Raw genomic sequence first — 20,812 nt, forward strand, 5'->3', positions numbered from 1 at the left:
AGTTTACATAATCATTTTACAACACCTTTAGTTAAAATATTTGTGCATGTTTAGTGTAATGTTTCTAAGTTATTAAATATCAACAAAAATCATGGAGCAATAATAAGTTTTGTCAAATTTTTATTTTTATATTTTTCATTGATGAATCAAAGTGTCATTCATTTATCATATGACGAATTGATGGGAATATCGAAAGATTATATTGATACTGTTAACTCTGTTTATCAACTTCATATAGGGTGTCCAAAGGTGTGTTTAGCACAAACCTGAATACTGCGAATAGAAATAAACAAGTTACATATATATAAAGTTTATTTAAATATAATCACCATTGGATTCAATCACGCGTTCGCAGCGATCGATCCAGGCTTGAAAGACACGCTTTAAATCATCATGAGAAAATTGCTCAAATTGCTCTCTTACAAAATTTTCAAGATCATCTGGACTCGCGAATTCGCGTCCTTCAGCTCTCTTTTTTAGCGTGCCGAATAAATAAAAGTCAGAGGGTGCAATATCAGGTGAATAAATTGGGTTTGGAACAACTTTGACATTGTTTTCCACCAAGTAATTCATTACCTTATGACTTTTGTGAACTCTTGAATTATCAAAATGAATTGCAAACTTTTGTTTTTGTTGTTTGGATTTCTCAAACTCATCAGAATTGATAATTTGAGTAAGAACATTGTCAATTAGATACTGAGCATTCATCATATTAGGTTTTTGAAGAATATCAATTGCGATGATGCCATTCACGCCCAAAAACCGACAACATCATCATTGGTGTGTCAATTTTTTTCTTCGGGAATGTTTGCGGATTTTCATCCTTCGGGATCCACATGATTTTGGCTTCTGTTGCATATTGAAACCAAGACTCGTCCCCTGTTACTAAAAAGCGAAACTTCTTGGATTGATACGCACCCAATATAGAGAGGAGCTCTTTCGAAGATTGGACTCTAGATTTTTTTTGAACTGAATTAAGGTTGTGCGGAACCCAACGTGTATACGCTAGTTTGTAGTTCAAATAATTGTGCAGATAATAACTGACTGTTGTACGTGGTATCTTTGTCATCTCCTCTATCCTTCTGAGTGATGCTCTTGGGTCTTCATCTAGCGCTTGAAGAATTGCTTTGATTTTTCTTTAATCCGGCGATTTTTTGTCAATTTTTATGATGGGCGCTTTTTTGTTCATGAAGTGATACATCCTAACATGATACGTTACAGTGGAATAGCTAGGAGCATCCATACCGAAGCATTTTACCAATGTCTCGTAGATTTTTTTACAGTCTTTGCATTTTTTTGCAAGAGCGAGGATGTTTTCTTTATGATTCATTAAAAAAATGAAAAAAATCCCGCCAAAATTTCCCGCGAAACCGCCTCTTGTCTCAAAATTCATTTTATATCCCGGCATGGCGCCAAAATACAACATACTCATCATATACATATATTCATATTTTTTATTATATATTTATAATCAGCATATATCTCCTTTAATAGTCTCATATAGAGCGCTGTGCTAAACGCACCTTTGGACACCCTATATTAAAAATAATAATAAACAAACAGCTCTTCATCAAGCAGTCTATGAATATGCAAAAGAATCAGCAGAATTTCTTATTTCCCACAATATTGATATAAATATAAGGAATAGTCAAGGAATGACCCCTCTTTGTTATGCTCTCTCTTACAATCGAATAGAATTAGCAGAAATTCTTCTTTCGCATCATGCAGATATTGAAGCATTTGATGATTCTGGACTGACAGCACTGCATTATGCGTCAAAAAATAATTTTATAGATGGAGTTGAAATCCTTTTATCTAATGGTGCAAATATAAATGCAAAAAATCCGTATAATGGAAAAACAGCACTTCATTATGCAGCAAAACATAACAGAATTGAAACAGCAGATATTCTCATTTCTAATGGAATTGATATTAATGCTGAGAATAAAAATGAAGAAACTGCACTTCAGGTTGCATTTAATCATAAAAATGGAGAAATAATTTTGTTACTTATTTTAGCTGGAGCCGAATTTGATGAACAGAATTTTCCTCAAAGGTCGTCATGTTGTTATGATTTTTTTATGTCATCTTACTCAAAAGCTGAAGAATTTCAGAAATATATTGATATCACAAACTTCATAATATCGAATGACTTCGATTTAAATGCAAAATATTGTAATGGAAAAACTCTTCTTCATGATGCAGTTAAAAATAATAGATTGAACTTTGCACAATATCTTATTGCATATGGTTCTAATATCAATTCAAAAGATAATGATGGCACAACTGCTCTTCATATCGCAACGAAGAATGGTTTAAAAGAAATGTTAGAGATTCTTATTTCATATGATGCAGATATCAATGCAAAAACTAATGATGGCGCAACTACTCTTCATATCGCAACGAAGAACGGTTTAAAAGAAATATTAGAGATTCTTATTTCAAATGGTGCAGATATCACTGCAAAAGATAGATATTTAAAGACTGCACTCCATTATGCAGTGTTGAACATTGATCAAGAAATAGTTGAAATTCTTATTTTGCATGGAATTGATCTTAATTCAAAAGATAATAATGGAGAAACTGCTCTTCATTACGCAGCAAGTCATAGTTTTCAAGAAATGGCAGTAATCCTCATTATGCATGGAATAGAAATCGATTCAAAAAATAATTCTGGTATGACAGCGCTTCATTATGCAGCTAATAATAATCAAAAAGGAATTATAGAAACACTTATTTCACATGGGGCAGACATCAATATGAAAGATAATTATGGATGTACTGCACTTCATAATGCATCAACTGGAAATAATAAAGAAACTATTGAGATTCTTATTTCACATGGTGCAAATATCAATATAAAAAATAATAATGGACAAACTCCACTTTATTATGCAACCACCAATAATCAAAAAGTAATTATAGAAACTCTTGTTTTACTTGGTGCAGATATCAATGCAAGAGATGATTGTGGAAGAACTTTACTTCATCATGCTGTACAATTCAATCAAAAAGAAATCATCGAAACATTGATTTCACTAGGTCTGGATATCAATGCTAATGATAATAATGGAGAAACTGCACTTCATAAAGCATCAACTGGAAATAACAAAGAAACTATTGAGATTCTTATTTCACATGGTGCAAATATCAATGCAAAAGATGATAATGGAGAAAGTGTGCTTCATAAAGCAGCATATTTTAATAGCATAGAAATCATGGAAACTTGCATTTCACTTGGTGCAAATATTAATGAAAGAGATAATTATGGATATACCCCACGTCATGATGCAGCAAAAAGAGGAAACAAAGAAATTGTGGAATTTCTTATTTCGCAAGGTGTTAATATAAGCATAACAAACAACTCTGAAAAAACTGCCCTTAATTTGGCAGAAAGAAATAAATGTACAGAAATAGTTGAACTTCTTTCTTCATATGGAAAACATGTAGAATCAAAATGCCAATTTGAAAAAATTGTTCATAAATCTCAAAGATGCTACAATAAAGTAATGATGCAATTTTTAAGCTCGCATTGGGATGAAATCAAATCAAACGATAAATATGATTTCCATGAATTGATAGAATATCTCGATTCAAATAAAATGGATAAAAATATTGTTGCTGGCTTTTTAAAGCAACTCATTGTTCAACTTGAATCAAATACTCGTCATAAATGAATATCGTTTTGTTCTTTTTCAATACTAAAGCAATAAAAATATATCATTAATCATCAAAAAAAATATATGAATGAGTCAAACTATATAATATGATGTATCAATTCAAATGTTGATAAAAGTTTTAATATAATCAATAAATTTAATCATGTGGTATTAGAATTTAAATTACTGGCTCAATTATCTTACCATCATTTAATTCAAAACAATGATTTTCACATTCTTTTTGAAAAAAAAAGATTGAAAGTGATAATTCGATAGGGAATTATTTATTTTATTGAAAAAATGAGTATATAATGATATTTTGAGCTCTAATTCTTTCCCATAAATTTACCATTAAATGTAAAAGGATGAGATGAAAAGAATAGCTCATGTGAAAAAGCATAACACAGACTTTTTAATACGCTCCAATTAAAAGAACTAAAAGGTCAAAATATCACATCAGAATTTTTTTGGTCGCGAAAAAGTAATCATAAATCATCATATAGTACCTAATATGGCTGTTATTCTTTCCTGCTATGAAAATAAAGATATATTGATTTTTTATGATTGTGTCAGAATAAAATAAACAAAAATAAACAATTCTTTACTAATACATCTAGTCAACTAATTTGTAAAACAAAATATAAGCGTTAGCTGAATGCAAATCTGATAATTGGCATTCAGTAACAATTTTGTCATTAAACAAGTATGCCGTTCCATCTATTTTTACACCTGCTGTGTAGTGGCCACCACTCATTGAACCTCCATGGTTAACAACACCAAATAATTCATAATTTCTTTTCTTTGTATTCGAAATCATAAATTTACTGAGTTCAATGGTATCAGGGAATGTTACTTCTCGTGTGTCTTTCTCATAAGCATTTTTCTGAATACTAAAACCCCATCTTGATAAGTAAAATGCTAAAATCTTAGGTGATTGGTATATAAAAGAGTTTCTAGTAGCTTGAACTTGCCTGCAGCAATTCGGACAGTCCCATAAATTCTTATCATCTAATAATACTGTTGTTGAGTACAATTTCAGGCAGTTTTCTAATGTTAAGGCCATTTCTTCATGCTTGAAATTACTGAGATCTTGATCTGTAGGGTATATATTTGGATAAATTTTTATAATTATTTTATTTAATTTCGAAAAATTCGGAATTGTAACATTCTCTACTCCTAAAATTGTTTTAAGTTGGTTTTTAATTGATTCTTGGACATTAGGTGGAAGATCCCGTGAATTTTCCATTATTTGGTTAGGATCATAAAACAAAACTATTGGATCCAAGCCATCTATCTCAGCAATTGTAATATTGTACTTAGGTTCGATATTTGATACGTCATAAATGTAAATAAAATCTCTATTATTCAATTTTTCTCGTGGTAAATTAGATTGAGTAATTAATTCATATTGGTGGTATTTTCTGTTCCTGTCTGAAAGTTCCTTGATACCTACCAATTGGTATCTATCAAGATCTGGGAAATTGAAACTCGATTTCAAATCTTTAAGAAGAGATTTTACCGTGAAATCCTTTCCTGGTTGTTTCTGAAGGTAATAGATCTCTTTCTTTTTCATTCCTATTGAATAAAAAACTACTTCCATTTTTAATTCAGAACTTGGCAAACGTAAAGGCAACAACGAGAAAGAAGCATAATTTTCTGTTACATGGTTGCATTTTGGACATGTTGTTTTATTATTTAATAATCCATAAAAAATATCTCCAAGGAATGAGTTATCAATTTCCTTTTCTACTATTTCCTTTGCTTTATCTGGTAACTCTTTATCTCCAATTGGCTCCCTCTGATCCTTCGGTCTCATGATTGCAGCTGAAATCATCGACAAAAGGGAAGTAAAGAACTCTCCCGCGTCTTGTTGTGTTGTATCTTTAAAAGCATGGTTTGCATTACTAAGAGATTCTTTGAATTCTTTCATTGGAATAAAAGAATTTCGATTATTTATCATCATTTTCAGAATTTTAATGAATTCTTGGGTTAACTTTACATATTCTTCCTTGCCATTCATGTATTTGTTTATATCGTTTGATAAGAAGTAATCTGTGATCAATTTGCAATGAGATAAACATTGAATTATGGCATTTATGTAACAAGTTTGTCCAACGTTTTCTAAGCCGCAAATTCCACGAGAAATAACTGCTAGGAATACATGGTATGGTTTTTCGGATAGTAGTAGGTCTATTGAGTAGTTTGAAGTTAAATCTTTTAGTTTTTGTTCTTCATTAGATAATAAAGTTGGAAAATTCTTTAAACTGAAGTTGTAGAGATGGTAATTGTTATTATTGATGTTGAAGCACTTTTTGGATTGCTCTAAAACTTGTTTTATTGTATTTTCTTCGCTTAATATTAAAGTTGCAAAAGTTTGAGAATAATAGATTGATATTTCTTTGGGGTGAATGCATGGAACATATTCTGAAAGTTCTGAGTTGTAAAATACTGGAATTTCAACTTCTTTAGAAAATTTGTAAGTATTTTTTATTTTATTCCAAGCTTTTTGCGGAACAATTACGTAATCGTATTTTGGTGTTAATCTAGGATCGATTCTCCAATTTGAATCTGTAATATCATTGATGATTTTCTTGGAAAAATTGTTATCCTTTGTTTTTGCAGCTATTGCAAACGCATTATACCACTTGGATGTAATAGCGTAAGCTTTGTCACCATCACTGTATTTGTAATTCTGTATTATGTTATCTATCTGTTCAAAAAATTTGGCTACATTCACATTCATCAAAAAAATGCCAAAAATTTTAGACGACTCATTAAAAGATATGATCTAAATAACAAAAGTAAAATTATTTTTGTTTTTACTATAACCAATTTTCTAAATTGTTGGTTTTTTCATAAAAAATCCATAAAATAACAAAATAACACACCTTAACAAGATTTCGTGATCTATCAAGTTCCAGCAAATGTAAATCGCCATTTCAATAAAATGAAATTAACAAGTTATCTTGCTTCATTTGTACCAAGACCCACAAATACATTGCCTTAGGGCATAATTCTGCCCCATTCGAGTAAACTTCCATTCACTGGTCTGCAAAGAGCCTTGTATTACAAGTATATTGCCTTAGAGCAGAATTTTCCCGAATTCTCTCATCGAATGAGTGATTTCGGGAAAACTCTGCTCTACATGATCAATCACAACTCACTTGGCCATTTATAGACTAAGCGACAATAATTGAGGCGAATTCTTTTTTTTTTATCATCATCATTTATTGCATATATATAATGTACATCTTTATATTATTTCTCCATCTAAGAAAAATTCCTTAATATTGCATCTAAATAGTAATTCACCAATTTAATCCTTAATACCCTCAGATCAATATATTAAGTATAGCAAAATCTCAATATCTAACAAAAATACTATTTAATACATTGCCTTAGGGTGCTTAACAGAAAAAAAGTTTTTACTATTATTTAATACAAAATTTTCAAAAATACTCGTTTTTACTATACCAATATATGCCTCATATATTGCTCTACATATCTTCCATTCAATAATTGAACAATTCATATTCTCCCCATATCAAGTTCTTAAGAAAATGTGAAAATTCCAGGAAGACTATATATAGATGTACTTTTAATTTTAATGTTCTAAAGAAAAATTATCTTGTCTCATATTCAAATCTTATTATTTATATATAACGTGGGTGAGTTTTCATGCAGCCATATTTCTAATGAAATTCATCTTTAAAAATATCAGAAAAATAAAGAATAGTATCTTATAGGAATATTATGTTTTGCACCATGTGAAATAAGAAGTTCGGCTGTTTCTTTACTACTATATTTTGCTGCAATATGAATAGCTGTTTCTCCGTCATAATCTTTTTCGTTGATATTTATACCATGTGAAATAAGAAGTTCGGCTGTTTCTTTACTATTATACCATGCTGCATAATGAAGAGCGGTTTTTCCATAATTATCTTTTTCGTTGATATTTATACCATGTGAAATAAGAAGTTCGGCTGTTTCTTTACTATTATACCATGCTGCATAATGAAGAGTGGTTTTTCCATAATTATCTTTTTCGTTGATTTTTACACCATGTGAAATAAGAATTTCGGTTGTTTCTTTACTATTTTGTTCTGCTGCCAAATGAAGAGCGGTTTCTCCATATTTATTTTTTTCATTGATATTTATACCATGTGAAATAAGAAGTTCGGCTGTTTCTTCATTATTATAATATGCTGCTTTATGAAGAGCGGTTTCTTCATATTTATCTTTTGCATTGATATTTGCGCTATTTGATAGGAAATATTCGCAAAGAGATGGAATATTAAACTTTGCAGAAATATTAAAGCATTTGTTAACATCATTAGTTTGATCGAAATAAACTAAAAATGATTCAAGATTACGATACAACACACAAACATCTAAATCAATCTTTAGATTATACTCATTCATCAAGAATGTAACAAAATCAATGTTATGTGAAATAATTGCATATTCCATGCATGCTCCATCTGGTTTTTGATATTTCAAACATTCACTCATGATCTCTTGATTTCCTCCTAAAAATGAAAGTTGTAGACATTTTTCAGTTATTTCTGACTTAAATTTCGATATTAATAACTTGAAACAATCAACAGCTCCATGGTAGCAGCATAATTCAAGTAATGAATATACTTCGAAAGAATCTGGATATAGAATGCTGTCAAGTGTTTGATCTTTATCAAATCCATCTCTTTCGGTGAATGCGATGAATGTTTCTAAGTCATCATACATAATTGTTCTGTAAATTGTATCATCTGTATGAAGATCGAGATTTTCAAATTTCAATTTTTCGAAATCATCGGATTTGTCTAATTTAATTTCATATTCTTTATAGAACAAGAAGTTGGAAATACATTTAATATTTATGACCTCTTGGACATGATAATCATCAGATATGAGTTTGGCAAGAAATAAATATGACTTTGTATAGCGATTATTATACGGAATGATATTTAAAATGTCTCGCATAATCATTTTGGGAGGATATTTTTTTGAATCAATCAATTCTGTTTTGATCAGTTTGTAAATTGAGTTTAATCCTTCTTCTTTTTCTGTTTTTAGCCGATACAACGCAATATATGAATCGATATAGCATTCATAGATACTTCTTAGTTCGCTAAATTTATTTGGATGAATGTCTTGTTCTGACATGAATAATTTTTTAAAAGGACACATTATCATTTTAACATATAAGTATCTTTTAAACTTATATTGTATTAGGCATGTGGAAATCAATGATCACAAAGATTTCAGAAATGATAAATAGTTTACATATCTATTAATCTTTGATATAGCAGATTTATTGATATTTTGTTAAATATTTCATATTAAAAAGAGCCTTATAGACTAATTCCATGAATAGAAAATTGCTAAAAAAAGCATTAAAAAATAGAATCAGAATCAAGAATAACCTCGGAAAAGCAAAATTTTCTAATCAATTCTAAAGAAACTAATGACAAAATATCTAATTTCAAATTTTTATAGATGAAGTTTTTAAAAATGGATGAGAAAATTATTACACCAAAAAATAATTCTTTAGCGTTCAAATCAAATAACTGCTTAAGCGGCGGCTTCACCTTCCTCATCTTCTTCGCCTTCGCCCTGTTCTTCGACGCCGGCTGTTTCGTACATTTCGTACTCCTGGATGAGATCTGTCATGTTGGAGCGAGCTTCATCGAATTCGACTGTTTCGAGGCCTTCGTTGACGTACCAGTGGATGAAAGCACGGCGAGCGTACATCTTCTGGAACTGGGAGTCGACACGTGTGAAGAGTTCACGGAAGGCTGTTGTGTTGCCGATGAATGTAGCAGCCATCTTAAGACCACGTGGTGGGATATCGCAGATAGCGGACTTGACGTTGGATGGGATCCACTCGACGAAGTAGGATGTGTTACGAGCCTGGATGTTAAGCATCTGCTCATCGACTTCCTTAGATGACATACGGCCACGGAAGTGAGCGGAGGCTGTAAGGTAGACACCACGGCGTGGATCGCAAGCAGCCATCATGTTCTTGTTATCGAAGAGCTGGGATGTGAGCTCTGGGACTGTAAGAGCGCGGTACTGCTGGGAACCACGGGATGTGAGTGGAGCGAAGCCAACGATGAAGAAGTGGAGACGTGGGAATGGAACAAGGTTGACAGCGAGCTTACGAAGGTCGGAGTTGAGCTGACCTGGGAAGCGGAGAGCGCATGTTGTGCCGGACATAACCATGGAAACAAGGTGGTTAAGATCGCCGTATGTTGGTGTTGTGAGCTTGAGTGTACGGAAGCAGATATCGTAAAGAGCTTCGTTATCAATGCAGAAAACTTCATCAGCAGACTCGACGAGCTGGTGGACGGAGAGTGTGCAGTTGTATGGCTCGACGACTGTATCAGAAACCTTTGGAGATGGGACGATGGAGTATGTGGAGAGGATACGATCTGGATACTCTTCACGGAGCTTGTTGAGAAGGAGTGTGCCGAGACCAGCGCCTGTGCCACCACCGAGGGAGTGGACGAGCTGGAAGCCCTGAAGGCAGTCGCAGGATTCAGCCTCTTTACGGATAACATCGAGGATGGATTCGCAAAGTTCCTGGCCTTCTGTGTAGTAGCCCTTAGCCCAGTTGTTACCAGCACCGGACTGGCCGAAGACGAAGTTATCTGGGCGGAAAAGCTGACCGAACTGGCCGGCACGGACGGAGTCCATTGTGCCTGGTTCAAGGTCGACAAGGATAGCACGTGGGACGTACTTGCCGCCTGTAGCTTCGTTGTAGTAAACGTTGATGCGCTCGAGCTGAAGATCTGAGTCGCCATGGTATGAACCTGTTGGGTCGATGCCGTGTTCGTCGGAGATGACTTCCCAGAACTTAGCACCGATTTGGTTACCGCACTGTCCAGCTTGGATGTGAACGATTTCACGAACCATGTGTAATTATGATTAAAAACGAATTATTCGGTTTATTTCAATTTATTCAGCCCGGGCGTTTATATTTTTTGAGCCTTTTTATTTGTTGATTTTTTACTTATATAATTGATACTAGCTATTTTTATTTTTGTGAAATTAGGAATTGAAATGGATGTGAAGTGATTAATAACGAGATTTTTGAATCAAACCGAATGTCATATTTATCCCGTCCAAATAAAAATATTTGTATAACAAAGAAGCGTAATTATTATTGATTTTTGGCCTCAGTACTCAAAACAAAAATTAATTGAAAGTGAATTAACAATGAATTAAATATTAGCAAAATGATTGTTAAATTAAATTTAAAGGGAGAACAAAAAAAAGAGGTAGGGCAACGATAGGTCAAAAAGGCTTCTCTGATAGATTTCCTTGCCTTTTGGATATGCTATAATATATAGCCTAGCATGATAGGATATGATGTCAAAAGTTAGAACATAACTTAGGATCTTGAGAAAAATGAAAAACAAAAATTACATAAAAAAGAAAAATTTTATCTAATTTGTTTTTTTGGACTGAATAAGTAATTTTATTGAATTTCAATACGACAGATAGATTTTATTATTAGTAATAAATATAATGGTTTACTATTAACAAGGAACCTAAACTAATGAAAATTTGATTTCAAATATTGTATATGATTATCATAGATTACCAAAATATATTGCTATTTATGAGGATATAATATTGATTATTAGTAAATCGTATAAATTTAATAAATATACCATGAATATTGAATGAATTTCTTGATTCATAGGGGTAAAACGCGCTTTTATATGATTTAGACAGAGAATTTATGAGATGTAAATAACACAATAAAGGTTTATATTGAATATTTTCTAAAAATAAATCGAAATTATAAAAAACAATACATTTATTCATTGAAACTACTTGGACAAATATGAAACAAGCATTCAGGCAATACTTTTGAGACTTCAACGCATCTGATAATTTTTATATAACTTCACCTCTTATGCTTAGAGTGGAGGTATTGAGATCGTATAAGTATAGATGAGCTCACATTCAGATATGATGTGTGAACTTCTGTTTTCACTGCAATTTTGAATCAGAATAAACTCAAAACAAGAATAAAATGATATACTCACTCTCTAAATGTGTTCGAGATTTAAAGTTGTATGAATAAAATGATTCATCTTTCGAAGCCTCCCATTTAATGAGAGACTTCGAAAGATGAATGTATTCATGTAGATGAAATACTATATATGACCATGTGTGATACTAAAGATATCAAAATGTTCATTTTTAAGTGCAATAGAAGGGTTATCTCTCGTAAAATCTCAATTTAAGGAAGATTTAGAAAGAACTCCTTTCCTAAGTAGATAGTGTGTGGTTTCTGTCTTTTGGTTGATCAGGAACTATGAAATTAAGTCGGACAGAAAGAAGTTCTTTCCAAAACAGACTCCAAATGAGTTGTTCGAAAAGAACTTCCTTCTGTATATGGATAATTGTAGTTACCGCACTGAAGTATGTGATTGTGATGATGGAGTTCTCGATAAATCTAAAATCGGATTAAGATTAATTGAAAACTCAAGTAATTCTTTGAAATCTTGTGTTGTCTGGCACTATAATAACCAAAGAATGAGAATATTATGTTGAATGATGAGTACGTGTGCTCGGCATTCGCCGAGCGAATTGAGTTTAACGTACTATGAAAAGTGAGAAATTTGGGCTTTTTTTCCTAGGGTTATGATCTCTTCCTTTCTGCTCAATACGACAGAAATGAAAGAATGAATTTGTACTCCCTAATTGATTACTACAATCTGTATCTATCTTTAACATAGAATTAGCTGCATTGTGATTTATACTCCAGAATTATTCAATTTAAGATCAACCTCGTAAATTTTAATCATATTGCACCAATACTCCTACGTTGAGATAAGAACATGATTATACATACCAAAGCCCCATATTAAAAATCAAAATTTAGCACCTCCATTATGCAACCACATTATTCGTCGCAAATAAGTATGTTTACGCATATTATGATGCATATTCACACAACTCGTATACATGAAAAGTTATTAAAATCAGACAAAATTATTGCAATAAGGAAAAAAAACAAACTTTATTATATATGTTAGTAATGAATTACAAATATTTCTACAAAGAATGCTCAATACTTCATATAATCTTCGAATATTTCTTATTACAAGTTAATACATTTTGACTCGAACATGATAAACAAAAGCCGACACGCCGATTACTACATTTATGAAAATATAGTACGTTTCCATTCATCTGTTTACTTGTTTTTGTTGGAATAAAATCATTTTTTTTTCTTTCATGAAATAAGAATTTTGCTGCGAAAGCAATATCTCTAACAATAATTAATACATTACGTCAACTCTGGAATGAGTATTTATCAAATATGATATCAAAAATTAGTTGTTTTTTATGAGTAAAAACGATGTAAATTGATTATTTGACTAATTATCAAATACTTTGATTTTCCAAATTTTTTTCGAAATTGATTTTTTCATGTGAAAATTCAAATTGTTTAATTTCATTTTTGAAATTTTGAATTTTTTTTGGAATTTTGAGTTGATCAATTCAGCAGAATTGATAATGCTATTGCTTTAGGGCATACCACAAGGTGATGAATAAAAGGTGAACATTAACAAATTATTTTAAAATCACAAATATCATCCTCATCAACTTTAATTCTAAAAAGAACTGTACTGAATTATGAAAATGCATGATTTACATTATTAAAATCTTTGAATGAAAATAGTACAAGATAAGTTTTTATTCATTTTTAATTAGATTTAAACGAAAAACTACTCCATATTAAAATTTAAGTCGAGAAATCGTATTTTGTTCTTATTTGTTAGCATTTTGTAGACATTCTAATCTTGAATTAATTTGTTACATGATATTATTAACAAATTTAACTGAAAAAATATGTTAATATGGAATAAACCATGATTATATAAGCTATCAATGCTATATATACATATGTAAAAGATTCATATTAACTCAATTAACAAAAATGATAGATTTTCATAAAGGTTCAATCTAGGTTCGTCCGAAAATTTTGATTTTTATATAGAAGACATAGTTTCATATACATAATTAAATTTTCAAACAAATTTGATCGTACCATTTATTAAGCAGGATAGTATATTAATTACTATCAGTATAAAAATATAAAAATGATTATATTTAATTATTGCATAATTTAGTCAAAGAGTTATAAGCCTCAAGTGATCGTTATCACCTTCAATGCACGTATAGTTTATTGATTCATAGATATTTAATCTATGTTTGACATGTTGTTGTCGTCATTCGTTTTGTTCCCATTCTTCCTAAGTTAGAATTAGAGAATACACCATCCACATCATCTAATTTGGTCCTCAGCGATAGATTAGTTCATTTTGGAGGAGTCCCATCAGACAGTTTTCGAGCACCAAATATCAAATTTTAATGTATACAAATCTTTAGTGATTTATCTCTTTTATGATGAGTAAAAGGTTTCTGCTCATCAACATTTGATTTCCGACATATATGATTTCTAATTGCAATTATTTACTTTCTTTTTATAATCTAACTCTGTGACTCATACCATAAATTAATTATTGGAAAGTGTCAATATGTTTGGCACAACGCATGGCGGAAGATACCAAACCATGCAGGGAATATGATACGTTTAAGATCTCCGAACTTTTTTTCCAAAAATTTTCTATCGTTGCCCTACCTCTCAAAAAAATAATCTGAATATTATCCCTCGACAGATAGAAAATCAGAAATATCTCCATAGTGGCACATTAGAATAGCACAATACGTGTTCGTTACCCTCTCTACTTTGCCTATACTTCCATTGGCTGGCAAACTTCATTCAACAAAACATTTCATTAAATCGTTAATTCTAACTTAGGCGAAAAACCTCACATTTGTACGTTGTATCCTTTTGATTCCCTTTTTTGATTCGATTAACTATCTAATACTCAAGTACTGCCAATGCTTTGTGTAATTATTCGGAACCACTATCAAATGTAAATTTTATTCGCTAAATGAATCAAAAACGAGCGAAAACTTACTATATCTGCTTTGAAAATATAAGAATTCAATATTACACGCCTTCATTGTTATCGAATTTTAAAGGTATTAGACAGACCATATAAAATTGGTTTGAATATATAAATTACTTTATGTGAATAAGCTAACGATATCTTTTTAAGCATAATTTGTGCCTCGATTTGGAAGAATTGAAAATTTGAGAATTTACGCGCTCATATAAGTTCCGTTTCGTGTAACAAACGAGTAATAACAATTGTAAAATTGCTAAAATTGGCCATAAATAACTCATTGATTTCAAATTTGCTCAATCATCGATCTGATTTGAAGTTTTAAAAGCACTAATACAAATTTGCATATTTCTATTGAATAAAGTGTATTTTCTCTCAATTTATTTATTATATATTAATGTTTTTAATATTTCTCGAATTTTATTTTTTCAAAACTACAAGAAAGTCGACTCAACTTGAAAATCTTTTCCCTTCTTTCTCATTTCAGAAAGGTGGTATGTTTTCAATCAACCTAAGTTCTCAAGTTATATCAAAATATATGCTATTAATGCCATCATTCAGAGAATTACATCAAATCAGGCTCAGTAACTTTTCTATTACAGATCCATGTGATAAATTAGGTCATATTTCGAATATTAATCATACTTTCGAATTTCAGAAGCCAGACGAATACCAAGAATGGAAAGGCCTCTTTAATTCTCCAGCTACAATAAAGCCAATTCTAGTATTATGTAGCCCCCAGAATCCACGACCAACTTACACTCTCAGTATCAACTATACAAATCCGAATACACTATTAGATCTCAGATGGATTCCATCGTTAATTATTAAGCCAGTAGCAATATGCTTATTTGCGCTCGTATTTCTATTCATGTTCTTTAATATTTTCAAATTCCAAAAGAATGCATCTCGATACAATATCTTAGTTATGATAAGTACATTTTTTATTCTCCTTTACACAATATTTTCTTATTTACAACTCAATCACGATTATTATTCTGATAAACACACTCCTTTCCGCGAACTCTCAATCACAAGCTACTTTGTTGGCCGTGTCTTGATATTTATGGCAGTGTTACTTGGTTCAAACGGCTGGGAGATTATAAATACAGAATATTCGAAAATGTACATTTTTAAGACTGCAGTTCTCTCTATTATATTATTTGCATCATCAGCGTTGAATGCTAATGTATACCTTGCTAATTATGCTTTCGCATTTCTCATTTTTGTCATTTTAGTTTTAATTATTTTGACAAAAATGATAATTGTCAATATAAACGGTGTTGAACTCGAAATCAAAGGTCATCTCTATGTCATCCATGAAAGAGGCATAGATCCTTCCACTACACCTGTTTTCAAGCAATTTGTTACTTATCATAGATATAAGACAGTTATTCTTATCTATATTCATTTTGTATTTGCAAATACATTGATTAGTTGCATTGCCGACGAAATTCCTTATTGGCTTTCAGATTTAATCAATGATTTCGCTGATCTCTTCATTTCCTTTGCATCAGCCATTCTTTTCGTATCAATAAAGAATGTTTCATCAGGTTATTCCAACATTGATGCACAGTCTGTATATCTTGAAGATATACAAGAACTGGGAATCGAAAATGACGTCTTCCAAAACCATAATTTAACTAAATGGGAAGATGGAATGGAGCTTCCTCTCAAACCACAATTAATCAATAAATCTAATGAACATGAGTCTTCCGAAGGACATCCTCAAAATGTTGATGGGGAGTTTGATACATCCATGTTATAATATATTAATTAAAAACTTCTGTCTATTTATATTATTTCATATATGTTTGGCGTTTTTATAGAGATAAGTATCGATTTCTATCTTTTATACTAACCAAATAGAATAGTTAATTGCAAGTGAAAGCATTTATTGATGATAGCTTGTCTCAAATTTTTTAAGATATGCATTCCCTTTTTTTCCAAATATTGATTTGATTACTTTCAATGTAAATGTGTTCACTATACGTCTTAGTCCATATATGCATAGTGAAAAAAGCAATTCCTTATTATGAAATTCAGATACAAGATACACAAGCTTAAAAAAAAACTATAACTTGACATCCTCTTCAAAATTGATTGAGAGGTCCAAGGTTAAGGAATAATTGTTGAATCCTTCATGTAAATGAAAGACTAAATCCACTGTGGAAAATATATTATGAAAATTTGGAAAAGGAAGGAAGCCAGTGTTAGTTTTTAACGATTATTTTTTTGTTCAATATTTTTTTTAGAAGCGCTTGGTTTTAATTGGTTATAATTCAGGCAATGTGTTTAAAGGTCTGATGGATTACATTGAAAGCTTATCTGATGATAAAATGGAATATCTTGGTTATGAGTCAACACCTAGCGACAACGCTCCTGATCAATTGTTTTACTATCGTAGTGGAGGTTCATATTTCACAGGTGAATATTCATATGAACATTATATAGGATTTTACTTAAAAAGACACATATTTGGTATTAGTTCGTTTTCGATATGTTCATCTAAAAATCCAACAAACTCAAATGTTCACCCATTGACATGGAAAATTATTGGTTCTGTTGATGGGAAAAATTGGTTTGTGATAGATTCGCACACAAATGATAACATTCTGAATGGATATGAATATACTGCTCATATTAATGTGGAAGAATGTCTTGTTCGGCATTTAAGATTTGTGTCCCCTACCTATTTTGCTTTAAGACACTTAGATTTTTTCGGAAATTTATATCCCTATAACTTTATAGCTTCACACTATCTTGCCAAATGCTATTATAGCCAAATGATAAATATTTTGCTCATGGTAATTCCTATTCTATTATGACATGTGTAATGAAGGTATAATTCAAACATGTTACAAAGTTTTGTAAAGAAAATTATTAAAATCGTTTATACTATCTAATCCGAATAGCTATCAGCAAATAAAAATTTTTCGATAATAACGATTATTTTGTATTCAATTTCATAAACAGAATAAGGATTTCTTGCGTGTTATGAACTGGTTTTAATTGAGTATGATCCTAAAAATCAATTTAATGGTCTGATGGACTACATTGAAAACATATCTGATGATAAAATGAGATATCTTTATTATGAATTTTCACCAGGACAAATTTCGCCAGAGCAATTGTTTTTCTATCGTACCGGACATTCTTATACCTCAGGTAGTAATTCAAATGAGTATTACGTTGGTTTCTACTTGAGAAAACATATATTTGATATAAGATCATTTACAATACGAACATCTGATAATCCAAGAAACTCAAATCATCATCCATTAACATGGAAACTTATTGGTTCTGTTGATGATCAAAATTGGTTTGTTATCGATTCTCATATAAACGATAATGCACTTAATGGAGGCTTATTAACAGTTCACTTTGAAACGCAAGGATGTCTTATCCGACATTTAAGATTTGTTTCACCAAAATTTTTTGCTTTAAATCAGTTTGATTTTTTTGGGAATCTATATCCATATAAATTTATAGCTTCGTCATGTCTTGCTAAATACTATTATAGCCAAACGATAAGTTCATTACTCATGGTAATTTTTATCATATTATGAAAGATTCTGAAATCCTTAAGGAAACTAATAAAATCTCTTATGCTGACTAATTAGAATAGCTAACAACAAGTAAAAAGATTTTTCATAAATTTAAATGATGTGACAAAACATTTAAAAATATCGATTATTTTGAATTCAAATGCATAGACTTATAAAGTATAACTTAAAATTATAAAATAATAACTTGGTTTTAATTGAATATAATCCTAAAGATCAATTTAATGGTCTGATGGACTATATTGCAAGCCTGTCTGATGATAAAATGAGATATCTTTATTATGAATCTTCACCAGGACAAACTTCACCAGAACAATTGTTTTACTACAAAGATGGATACTCATATGGTACAGGTGAAAATACAAATCAGTACTATGTTGGATTCTATTTGAAAAAACATATATTTGATATCAGATCATTTTCAATTGGCTCATCTCTTAATCCAACAAATTCAAGGGTCCATCCAGTGACATGGAAGCTTATGGGCTCTGTTGATGAACAGAACTGGTTTGTTATCGATTCTCACACAAATGATAATTTACTAAATGGATTTGACTTAAAAGCCCATATTGATGTGCAAGGATGTCTTGTACGACATATAAGATTTGTATCACCCTCATACTTTGCTTTAAGATACCTAGATTTTTTCGGAAATTTATATCCTTATAACTTTAAAGCTTCACCTTGTCTTGTAAAATACTATTATTGCCAAATTATAAGTTTATGGCACATGGTTATACCTATCTTATTATGATATATTTTTATAATTTTGAACTATCTACCTACATTATCAATATTTTATATCCTTCCTTCTTACTACATTAAACTCTTTTTAATAGAACTTTATATACGAATTTTTCACTCCGGAATAAAGATAATGATGAATCATTTCTTACTGAATGGTAATTCATATATAATAATTGCATAATATTAATTTATACATGATTACATATATAGTCACTATGGATTGACTATTTAATTCTGTTTTATTGATTTGCTCAATTTGTATCAATGTCGTTTTAATATATTCATATGACGCTTATGAATGATTATCTAAGTTTATGATATTCTATATGACTTGGCCGCTCATATTGAGATCAAATAAATGTTGTTTGATATCTTATCATAACATTATAAATTCTACACCCAAAAGCCATGTAAATCATCTTAAGCGACACATTCCTATAGATTAATCGATCATTTTTTAGAATGTCAACCGATGTTGTATGCGTCGGCGTAATGGTCGCTGATGTATTAGCAGATGGTGTTGATAACGGAATTTTCGATCGTGATATTACTCGTGTTTCAATGGTAAAGCTTGCTACAGGTGGTGATGCATTTAACCAAGCTATAAACATTTCTGCACTCGGATATAATGTTAAATTATGCGGTAAAGTTGGTCAAGATGGTGTTGGCACTTATCTTTTAGCTGAAGGCGCAAACCACCACATAGATATGTCTTCTGTGAAGACAACAAATGAATATCCGACATCAATATCCATAGTACTTATCAACAAAAATGGCGAAAGAAACTTTATCGGAAACGCACGTGGTACAAACAGCTCTCTTTGTTCAAATGATATCGATATCTCCTGTTTCAAAGGAGCCAAGATTGTATCATTAGGTAGTCTTTACGGAAGCCTCTCTCTAGATGGAGAAGCCGCTAAATATGTTCTTTCTCATGCAAAAGAAGTCGGATGTATCACAGTTTCAGATATGATGCATGCTGATCGCCATTCACTTGAAGATGCTAAACTTTGTTTACCATATATAGACTATTTCCTTCCTAACTTCGAAGAAGCTTCACAACTTACAGGAAAGAAAGATTTGAACGAAATTGCAGATACTTTACTTTCTCTTGGCGTCAAGAATGTTCTTATCAAACTTGGCCGTGATGGTGTTTTCATCAAGAACAGTCAGCTTTGCACAAAAGTTCCTGCATATCTTACTGAACCAATTGATACAACAGGAGCCGGAGATGCCATGGTTTCTGGATTTATCAGTGGTTTACTTGATAACTGTGATATTGTTGATGCTGCAAAGAGAGGTTGTGCTGCTGGCTCAATTGCTGTGAGATCAATTGGCGCCACAGGAGGAATTCACTCCAAATCACAACTTCTTGAAATAACAAATCCAGAACAGCACTAAATTTATACATGATATGAATAAAATATATTTTATAAAAATTATTACAATTAATTCTTACATGTTTTTATGAGGTATGAACGTTGAAATTTCATTTAGGTTGTTTTTACTAATATTTGCTTTACCATAATTAATTCTTAAAATTCCGGCTTTAATTTGATGATTTTTATGATTTAATGGCCTACATATGCAATATAATGGACATTAAAATTTCCAAAATTTTGAGATTTTGTAATAAATGTCAACAAAATGCTAAATTCTTTTTGAGATTTTTGAGATTTTGAAATTTTTTTGGCGGTTTATGAAATTAAAATTTACATATCTCGTGCTATGCGCTAAAAATCCGAATTCTAAATGTATGGAATTTCTTTATTTTAGAATGGGTATTCTTTTATCTGTTAGTTATTTCAAATTTCAAGAATTTCGAACCAAAAAATTATTATAT

General features: G+C 31.0%; 7 protein-coding genes and 1 pseudogene across 8 annotated transcripts, besides 2 other annotated features; 4 read left to right on the forward strand and 4 right to left on the reverse strand.

The window, feature by feature from the left end:
• Positions 1 to 235: 235 nt before the first annotated feature.
• Positions 236 to 1,537: a mobile genetic element.
• On the reverse strand, positions 316 to 1,441 carry TVAGG3_0580980 (annotated as a pseudogene). The gene has a single exon. A coding segment is annotated over exon 1 (1,126 nt).
• A 118-nt stretch (positions 1,538 to 1,655) lies between the features above and the next one.
• Positions 1,656 to 3,677, forward strand: TVAGG3_0580990 (myotrophin family; the record flags this gene model as incomplete). The annotated part of the gene is made up of 1 exon (XM_001579616.1): positions 1,656 to 3,677. The coding sequence occupies one exon, from the start codon at positions 1,656 to 1,658 to the stop codon at positions 3,675 to 3,677; it is 2,022 nt and encodes a 673-aa protein (XP_001579666.1).
• Positions 3,678 to 4,182: 505 nt separating this feature from the next.
• Positions 4,183 to 6,402, reverse strand: TVAGG3_0581000 (ubiquitinyl hydrolase protein; the record flags this gene model as incomplete). The annotated part of the gene is made up of 1 exon (XM_001579617.2): positions 4,273 to 6,402. The coding sequence occupies one exon, from the start codon at positions 6,400 to 6,402 to the stop codon at positions 4,273 to 4,275; it is 2,130 nt and encodes a 709-aa protein (XP_001579667.1).
• Positions 6,403 to 7,376: 974 nt separating this feature from the next.
• TVAGG3_0581010 (ankyrin repeat and SOCS box-containing protein 4 family) lies at positions 7,377 to 8,822 on the reverse strand (the record flags this gene model as incomplete). Its single annotated transcript, XM_001579618.1, has 1 exon — positions 7,377 to 8,822. The coding sequence occupies one exon, from the start codon at positions 8,820 to 8,822 to the stop codon at positions 7,377 to 7,379; it is 1,446 nt and encodes a 481-aa protein (XP_001579668.1).
• Positions 8,823 to 9,158: 336 nt separating this feature from the next.
• On the reverse strand, positions 9,159 to 10,594 carry TVAGG3_0581020 (tubulin beta 4 chain; the record flags this gene model as incomplete). The annotated part of the gene is made up of 1 exon (XM_001579619.2): positions 9,231 to 10,574. The coding sequence occupies one exon, from the start codon at positions 10,572 to 10,574 to the stop codon at positions 9,231 to 9,233; it is 1,344 nt and encodes a 447-aa protein (XP_001579669.1).
• Positions 10,595 to 12,230: 1,636 nt separating this feature from the next.
• Positions 12,231 to 12,278: a mobile genetic element.
• A 1,431-nt stretch (positions 12,279 to 13,709) lies between these two features.
• On the forward strand, positions 13,710 to 17,563 carry TVAGG3_0581040 (lung seven transmembrane receptor family; the record flags this gene model as incomplete). Its single annotated transcript, XM_001579620.1, has 1 exon — positions 15,204 to 16,424. One exon carries the CDS (start codon positions 15,204 to 15,206, stop codon positions 16,422 to 16,424), a length of 1,221 nt encoding a protein of 406 aa, XP_001579670.1.
• An 891-nt stretch (positions 17,564 to 18,454) lies between these two features.
• TVAGG3_0581050 (uncharacterized protein) lies at positions 18,455 to 18,976 on the forward strand (the record flags this gene model as incomplete). The annotated part of the gene is made up of 1 exon (XM_001579621.1): positions 18,455 to 18,976. The coding sequence occupies one exon, from the start codon at positions 18,455 to 18,457 to the stop codon at positions 18,974 to 18,976; it is 522 nt and encodes a 173-aa protein (XP_001579671.1).
• Positions 18,977 to 19,332: 356 nt separating this feature from the next.
• TVAGG3_0581060 (carbohydrate kinase protein) lies at positions 19,333 to 20,421 on the forward strand (the record flags this gene model as incomplete). Its single annotated transcript, XM_001579622.1, has 1 exon — positions 19,432 to 20,370. The coding sequence occupies one exon, from the start codon at positions 19,432 to 19,434 to the stop codon at positions 20,368 to 20,370; it is 939 nt and encodes a 312-aa protein (XP_001579672.1).
• Positions 20,422 to 20,812: the final 391 nt, after the last annotated feature.

Source organism: Trichomonas vaginalis, chromosome II, assembly GCF_026262505.1.
Source record: "Trichomonas vaginalis G3 chromosome II, whole genome shotgun sequence".
In the NCBI taxonomy this organism is placed as follows: domain Eukaryota; phylum Parabasalia; order Trichomonadida; family Trichomonadidae; genus Trichomonas; species Trichomonas vaginalis.